The 8,886-nt window shown below is 40.9% G+C and overlaps 1 protein-coding gene across 10 annotated transcripts in view; it reads right to left on the bottom strand.

Moving 5' to 3' along the window:
• The window catches only part of NEK11 (NIMA related kinase 11), a 318,233-nt gene that overhangs the window by 193,535 nt on the left and 115,812 nt on the right, over window positions 1-8,886 (bottom strand). For all 10 annotated transcript variants that reach the window (XM_017862319.1, XM_017862325.1, XM_017862318.1 and 7 more), the window contains 3 exons: window positions 8,034-8,183; window positions 7,864-7,942; window positions 5,411-5,496 (listed from right to left, as the gene is read on the bottom strand). In XM_017862319.1, coding sequence (XP_017717808.1) covers window positions 5,411-5,496; window positions 7,864-7,942; window positions 8,034-8,183 — 315 coding nt within the window. The remainder of the gene's footprint in view (window positions 1-5,410; window positions 5,497-7,863; window positions 7,943-8,033; window positions 8,184-8,886) is intronic.

Genomic DNA, 8,886 nt, shown 5'->3' on the forward strand with positions numbered 1-8,886 from the left:
GACAATTTTAGACCAATATCCCTGATGAACATCGATGCAAAAATCCTCAATAAAATACTGGCAAACCGGATTCAGCAGCACATCAAAAAGCTTATCCACCATGATCAAGTGGGCTTCATCCCTGGGATGCAAGGCTGGTTCAACATTCGCAAATCAATAAACATAATCCAGCATATAAACAGAACCAAAGTCAAGAACCACATGATTATCTCAATAGATGCAGAAAAGGCTTTTGACAAAATTCAACAGCCCTTCATGCTAAAAACGCTCAATAAATTCCGTATTGATGGAACGTACCTCAAAATAATAAGAGCTATTTATGACAAACCCACAGCTAATATCATACTGAATGGGCAAAAACTGGAAACATTTTTTCTTTCATTTTGACCTTGGAAAACCTGATGATTATGTGTCCTGGGGATGATCTTCTTGTGAAGTATCTTACTGAGGCTCTTTGCATTTTCTGAATTTGAGTGTTGGCCTCTTTAGCTAGGTTGGGGAAGTTCTCATGGATGAAATTTCTATGTTTCTATATAACATATTTCTATGTTTTCCAAGTTGCTTCAATTTTCCCCACCTCTTTCAGGGACATGATTTGATCTCTTTTACACAATCCCATATTTCTTGCAGATTTTGTTCATTCCTTTTTCTCTATTCTTCCCTGTCTTATTTCAGAAAACCAGTCTTCAAGCTCTGAGATTCTTTCTTCAGCTAGGTGCATTCTGGTAGTAATACTAGAGATTGCATTTTTTTTTTTTTTTTTTTTTTTTTTTTTTTTTTTTTTTTTTTTTTTTTTTTTTTGAGATGGAGTCTCACTCCATCATTTAGTCTGGAGTGCAATGGTGCTATCTCAGCTCACTGAAACCTCCGCCTCCCAGGTTCAAGCAATTCTCCTGCCACAGCCTCCTTGGTAACTGGGATTACAGGCACATACCACTACACCTGGCTAATTTTTGTAGAGATGGGGTTTCGTCATGTTGGCCAGGCTGGTCTCGAACTCCTGACCTCAAATGATCCACCCACTTCAGCCTCCCAAACTGCTGGGATTACAGGCGTGAGCCACAGTGACTGGCCTGAAATTCTTAGAGTGTGATTTTCAGCTCAATCGGGTCAGTTACATTCTTTTCTATACTGGCTATTTCGTCTGTCAGCTCCTGTATCATTTTATTATGTTTCTTAGCTTCCTTGGATTGTGTTTCAATGTGCTCCTGCATCTCAATGATCTTCATTCCTATTAATATACAGAATTCTATTTCTGTCATTTCAGCCTTCTCAGTCTGGCTTAGAACACTTGCTATAGAGGTACTGTGGTCACCTGGAGGAAAAAAGGCAGTCTGGTTTTTTGAGTTCTCGAAGTTCTTGCACTGGCTCTTTCTCATCTTTGTGGGCTGAAGTTCCTTCAATCTTTGAAGTTTTTTTCCTTTCATTCTATTTGATAACTTTGACAGTTTGATTTTGGTATAAGATGGATTCAGTAGACTGGCTTTGTTTCTGGAAAATTTTAGGCAGCCAGTGCTCAGCTCCCAACTTCTGGGCTGTGTGCTCTAACTCTGGGAGACCTGTATTGGGCCCCAACTTTGTCCTCTGGCTCCTCAAGGTAGTCAACTCATTGCACTAGGGGGCCCAATTTGCTCCTGGACAGCTGGTCACTACATTCTGATGGGTGGTGCCAGCCAAAGCATTTTGTAGGATGGTGGCAGCAGGATCCATCCTTGCTTGCATGTGCCAGCAGCGGCAGCGGTGGTGGAATGGCAGTGTGGAGGGGTGCACACTTGTCAGCTGTGGAAAGGTGCTAGCAGGTGTCAGGGTGCCTGTCTCCCTGTGGGCGTTCACAGCAGCAGCAGAAGCAGAATGGCTCATCAGGGAGGTGCGGTCTCGTCCCCTGGCCACTGCCCTGGCATGCTGTCCTATTGGTGGTGGTGGCTAGCACAAGGCTTGCCAGCCACGGTGGGCATAGCGTCTGCTGTGCACCTCTGTTGCATGCTGACATGCACAGAGGTAGGAGTGCATGTCAGGGCAGGGAAGGGTCCGCTGTTCTCTGCACCTAGTTTCACTCTAGCAGCACTGTTGGTACAGGGGCAGGGTGCTGGCAGGGCCAGGGCTGGCTGTCTTTGTGCCACCAAGGCTCTGACTGCAATGGCAGGGGAGGTGAGGTGGGATACACTCCCGTCAGCAGCAGTAGCAGGGCACATGCATGTTGGCAGGGCAGGAAAGTCAAAATCTGCCCATGTATATACATGCCAGAAAAGCAACATGGGGAGGGGTGTGGCTGTGAGCCTGGGGAAGCTGCAGTTAGGGGAAGGAGTAGGTCTCCCCACTGGATCTCTCCTCCAGTCAGGCATGATTCTTCAGCAGTACAGGAGCTATGATGTAGACCCCTAGGGTACCCACGGCTGCACTGCAAGCAGGCATGGTCAGGCTGGGCCTCAGGAGAGGCCAGAAGATCAAGGGGTGCTCAGGTCAGATCAGCCTCCTCTGATGGGCAAGACTGCCTGCAGAGTTCAGGCCTGACAGTTCCCCTGGGTCTAAAGTCTCCCATGGGAGCAAGTCAAGCCTAGGGGGATGGTCTCCCTGGCCATGCTCTGCTGCAAACACTCAAGCACCAAACACTCTGGGCTCCACATCGGCTGGTGCGCTGCCCCTACCACTTCTCTAAGCAGCTCTCCCTACCAACTCAAGTGTCCCTGGTGGTCAAGGGGTCTCCTCCATCTGGAATTCCAGAGGCCTGTGGCAAGAGTAGGTTGCTCCCTGCCAGTTCAACTCACCCATTCCCCCAGCGTCACTGGAGACCAGGAATGGGTCCTGGTGCACAGGTGTACAGTGGCCCCATGCAGGATTCCCAACTTCCTCCCGCTTCAGCCCAGTTTCTGTGCCTTCTCTCCAGCCACTCTCAGTTGTTCCCTCTGAAGATCTGTTAGGAGTGTGCCAGTAGTCCTGGTCCCTCAGCGGCAGCTGTTCCACCTGGCTGCACCTACTTGGGCATCTTGTCCCCTACCTCATGCTAAATTTTATTGACTATGTCTTCTATTCCAGGCTTAATACAGTAGATATTTTTGTTGTAGCATGGTGTCATGGTTAATTGCACAGATTAATAACACACTCTGGGTTCAAGAATACACAAACTTTTTCCCCCTGCCCAGACTGTAATGGACAATGTCTATACTCCCAGGGCCAACACAAAGTTTAGGATAGTGAGATACCTCAGGCGCAAAATCTAAGGGGGCACCAAAAAATTCAGTAACCAAGATAATTTTAATGAAAATTATTTTTAAAATCAAAGTTAATTTCAAAAAGTTATAAAGACTACAATAGCAAAATTTTAAGGACAGGATCCAACCCTGAACTTATACAATTCCACCTCACTTTCCTCACCCTGATCCTGGCCCTGCTGGACCCTGTCTTTAAACTTTTAATAATATTTTGTTACCAGGGATTTTAAGCATTAATTTGGAGTTTTGCAATATTGCATTAAAATTTGATCTTGATTATGAGTTTTTGGTGTCCCATTGAAATTTTGCCACAGGGTCAAGGGCCTCACTCGCCTTATCATGGTTCCAGCAGATCCCTGTGAATACCTTTAGACTTTTTTTTTTGTGGAATGTTCACAGCCTCTTCAGTGTTTTTGATCCCAACAATCAGCACATAAACCTCTTTCGATGTATGATTAATGTTAAGCATGTTTCTTTAACTGAAAAAGAGGCTAAATAATCACATTGGCTAACATTTTAGCAGGTAATAACCCCATGCTTATAAGCACTTTACATGAATTAACTCACTTAAATGCAGAGCAACTCTGTGAAGTAGGTACTTTTTTTAGTCATAGAGAGGTTAAGTAACTTGTCCAAAGTAATATAGAGTATTACCTGGGAGCTAGAATTTGAATTGAGAGAGTGTTATTAATCTGTGTAAGCACTACACCATGCCACAGCAAAAAATATTTACTGTATTAAGCCTGAAATAGAAGACATGGTCAATACAATTTAGCATGAGGGAGGGGGCAAGACAGCTGACGAGAGGCAGCCAGGTGGACAGGGATGACTGGCACACGTCTAAAAATCTTCAGAGGGAAGGCACATTGAAAGAACTCCAACCACATTCTCACTGGCATTTGCTTCTCTTCCTGACTTGGTTAGGGCCCAATAGTACAGAAGACCTTTTGCACTCCACTCTTTCCTTGACAAACACTATGAGAAAATTGTAATGACCTCTGAGGACAGTTCTAATACCTCTCTGACACCATCCAGACCACAGACTCCAGAGGACATTCAATTTTCAGGAATATACATCTCTTATTTTGTCAGACCAATGGATCTCCTTGAAACATAGTCATAGATCTCAAAAATAGCAGTGACCATCTGAAGTCAATATTTCATAATGTAAAATACTGTCCAAACAACTGGATTCTAGAACACTGTTAATTGTAAACAGTGTCAGTTTTATAACTGCAGTACAAAATGATAGACAAAACTAGTCCAGTATTTAAAAAATACCTACTACTCTCACATCTCTAGTTAATAAAATACAATTGGAAATTTCGATGTTTCTTGAAATAGCAGATAATAAACCATAAAAACAAGGTTATTAGGAACATGCCTAAAAATTTACCCCCTGTGGTATATAGTGTATCTTAACTGGAGATCATGCAAATTTCCTCAGTTTGAAAGTGAAGATGGAAAGCAAACATGGTGGAGTTGAGAAACATTGGACTGGGTGTTGGAGGAGTATGTTTGTGCTAGAGCAGCCTATTGAGGGCTTCTGTTTTCACCCCACTGTCCTGCACACCTCTTGTATACTACAGTCGTTCATGACTGTACAACTATGCAAAAACCCAAAACATAAGAACCTAGTATTCTGGGTTCTTGCAAGTTATAGAACAAAAATTTTGAACGAGGTAGGAGAGAGAAGTTAGATCAGGAAATAATTGTTTCTTTGGGAAATACATTGTTTAGTTCTTATATGAAGGAATGTATATTTCAAGAAAGTGAATTTCGGCTTATTTTCAATTGTCCCAGGACTTCACAATGTTCTCTTGTCAATAGATACTCTGCCAGTTCACATCAAACAAACAACATGTGAAAGCCATTTATGGTTATTATGGAAGGCTCATTAGCATAAATGTTACTAAATATTTGGGATATTAACTTCTCTATATCCTTGCAAGGCAACTGCAGAGCTACCCTGCAGATCTGTAAGCTGTGCAGTGGTTTAAACTTTTATGATTTCAATTTGCTACCACCTAGGGTAAAGGGCTTTGGAACACCAAGTTCCTGAAGCTCCTTAATTTCTTGGCAAGACTTAAGTGAATTCTAGGATACTCCATGCAGTCAGTTTAGTGCTAATAGATTTTTAAAGACAAATGCATTCAACATTTATACTCGATGGGCTTTTTAAAAACAAAGCAATTACTTACATGTCATTAATTATACGAGCAGCCTCCTTCTGACAATCCAAATTCTTGTCTTCCAGAGTCATTTCTGAATGTCTACACATTAGGTGCTGCAAAAAAGATCAACAACCCTGACATACCTTAAAGGCTCCTCTTTCGGGATGAAAGGGAATAAATTACCAAGTATCTTTTCAGATTTGGGGTACTTTTGACCATGGCAGGGAGCCTGAGAACAAAGCACGCTATTTTTTCCTGGGTCCCATAAAATTACATGGTAGCTTTTCCAATAAGGTTTTGCAGGGTCAGGCTCCTGCCTGTCTCTCCAGCTTCATCTTGCACTGCTTGCTCTCTCACTCCCTTTTGCCAGTCATGGGCAGGCCTACTTTCAGCTACAAAAAGACACAAGCTTTTTCCAACCTCCCAGACTGTAGAGGACAGTATCCACACCCCCAGGGCCAGTGCAAGGTTTAGGCAAGTGAGATACCTCAAGTGCAAAATCTAAGAGGACACCAAAAAACTCAGTAACCAAGATAAATAATTTTAATGAATATTATTGTTAAAAACCAAAATTAATGTCAAAAAACTATAAAGAATACAATAGCAAAACTTTAAAGACAGGATCCAACCCTGAACTTACACAGTTTCACCTCACTTGCCTCACCCTAATCCTGGCCCTGCTGGATCCTGTCTTTAAACTGTTAATATCTTGTTACCTGGGATTTTAAGCATTAATCTGGATTTTTAAAATATTACTTTTAAAATATTGTGAGTTTTTAGTGTCCCCTTAAATTTTGCCCCAGAGTCAAGGGGCTCACTTGCCTCGTCTTGGTCCCAGCAGATCCCTGTGAATACCTTTTGACCCCTTTTCTTTTTTTTGAATGCTCACAGCCTCTTCAGTGTGTTTTTGATCCCCACAACCAGCATATGAAGCTCTTTTTCAGAGGACCACCTGCAGGTTCTACTGGATCCCATTTGGCCTTCATAGAAGGAGAGATGGAAGTACCAGGAAACCTAAGCCTGCCCCCCTCTCTCCTGTCCTGCCTTCCCCATGACCGCATGGGCTTCCCTGAGAGCGTATGCTTGCATAAGAAGCCTCCCATCTGTATCTACCTCCAAGGCACAACAGGACCTTTGTGCCTGCTATTCCCTGTGATTCGAACACTGTTTCTGAGGCTCTTTACATGGCTGGTTGCTTCCCATTGGCTCGCTGGTAAAGAAATGTCAAGTACTCCTTTGACCACCAAAGCCCTTCCTTTTTCCCTTATTTTTACTCCTGTTTGTTTATTATACTTTCTTCCTAGTGCTAGGCATATACTTATATGTTACTTACATCCTTACTTTTTCTTGGTTATTGGTTTCTCTCACTAGTCAAGCTTCAAAAGGACAGGAAACATATCTGTTCCTTTCATTTTGGCATCCCCTGGTGTCAGCACAGTGCCCAGCACTCAACTAATAAGTACACATCATTTATCACCTTTGCTTCCTTTGGATTTGGGACATGCCCCACTGATGAAAAGGTAAGCACAGTTTTTAAGATGGATGACCATTTTGTGGTTCTTCTTAAAGTTACACATGAAATTACAGAGGAAACTTGCCTCAGGGATTTGTATTGTTAAAAGTTAACTGAGAAGTTAAAAACAAACAAACAAACAAACAAACAAAAGTCCTCTTTAGAGGGGACCATTTGCTGCTTTCTTAATACCTGAGACACGGCCTCTATATCACATTTCCTAATTTACAAGAAAACAAAATAAACTTAGCTAATCATTAAAAAGTATTATTGAGATATATAATAAAAGTATTGGAATTATAAATGCTCAATGATAATCCTAGATTTTAGTATTCTCTGTTAGTATATTCTTGTCCTTGCAGGGATATAGTTACAAAGTGTTTGGGTAAGATCTGTCAACAGGGCTCCAAGGACGGATGTTGAGTTTTGGCATAAAATCAGAACCCTCACTTCTCATTTTCAATGGCACTAGGGAATGGGAGTTCACACACACCTTATTTTGGAAAGAGATTGTCCTGACTACTATTTTCTCAGCTTTTAAAATATGTATTTATTTATTTATTTTTGAGACAGAGTCTCACTCTGTCACCAGGCTGAAATGCAGTGGCACAATCTCGGCTCACTGTAACCTCTCCCTCCTGGGTTTAAGTGATTCTCCTGCCTCAGCCTCCTGAGTAGCTGGGACTACAGACACGCACCACCATGCCCAGCTATTTTATTTTATTTTATTTTATTTTATTTTATTTTGTATTTTTAGTAGAGACGGGGTTTCACTACATTGGCCAGGATGGTCTCGAACTCTTGACCTTGGATTCCGTCCGCCTCAGCCTCTCAGCTTCTTTTTGACCTTTTTCCTCCTTTCTGGTTGATTCTTACTGCATCGTATCCCCTCTGCATATCTTCAAGTCATGGAATGTGTATATAAATGCTAATACCTGTTTCGCAGAATCCCTTTCATTTTAAATACCTGTAGCTGCTCATCAATGTAAGGGATTTTTAAAATTTCGATAGCAGATGGTCTTAATGAAGGATTCTTGTTCAACATGCTGTAATGTTTAAAAGAAAATTATTTTCAAATGAACTAAAATATAAGTACAATTTTCAACTATTTCTGTGACAACATATTTATTTCTATACCTTTCCATGATGGCATTTAGTTCTTCTGGATATCTCTCAGGGAGAGAAGGTGTGTCACCTTCAACAATTTTTAAAACAATGGATAAGAAATTGGAGCCAGCGAATGCATGATTCATGCAGCACATCTCATATAAAATGCATGCCAGTGACCTGAAGACAAAGTCAAAGAATTTAAACAAGGAACAAATATCCTATTTTAAATTTTTTCATCATACAAAACCTCAGATGTGTTGGGGCATTGGCTGTGAGGCACAAACATGCACTCAGTAGTTGACTTAAAAACTGCAGTTTCATACTGTTTTTTTCCATTTAAATACATGTTTACGAAAAAAAAAAAAAAAAAAAAGGGAAAGAATAAAGCAAAAAGTAAGTCTGAATGACAGCTTTTTTATCAAAGAATAAGCAGACTAAGAGTTAACAACATGCTCACACATAGTAAAGATTCTAAGTATTTGATCAATGTAAGGATTTTTTGAATTAGCCTTCAATAAATAAAATGCAGCTGAAGATTATCTTCCTAAGGCAGTTTGATAATTTTATATATGCAAAATATAATTTTAATTTAGCAGCCTAACCTTCCCTCTAATGTGTATCCAAGCATTTTTAAAAGGAAACTGGCATTATTTATTATTCTCTGAATATAATCCATTTGCAAGTGGGATGGAAGAGCAGCTACTTGAAGCCCACATTAAAATGTATAATTCTCCTATGGTGAGTATGAAACAGAATATTAAAATTCTAGATAAGTCCAACACTGATTTGGATTAACCATGCAAATCAATAACCTCTAAACCAGCAGGACAATATTTTAAATAACTCTACATCATAAAAAAAAAAAAAAAAAAAAAAAAAA

Source organism: Rhinopithecus bieti, unplaced genomic scaffold, assembly GCF_001698545.2.
Source record: "Rhinopithecus bieti isolate Rb0 unplaced genomic scaffold, ASM169854v2 scaffold_62793, whole genome shotgun sequence".
Classification (NCBI taxonomy): Eukaryota; Metazoa; Chordata; class Mammalia; order Primates; family Cercopithecidae; genus Rhinopithecus; species Rhinopithecus bieti.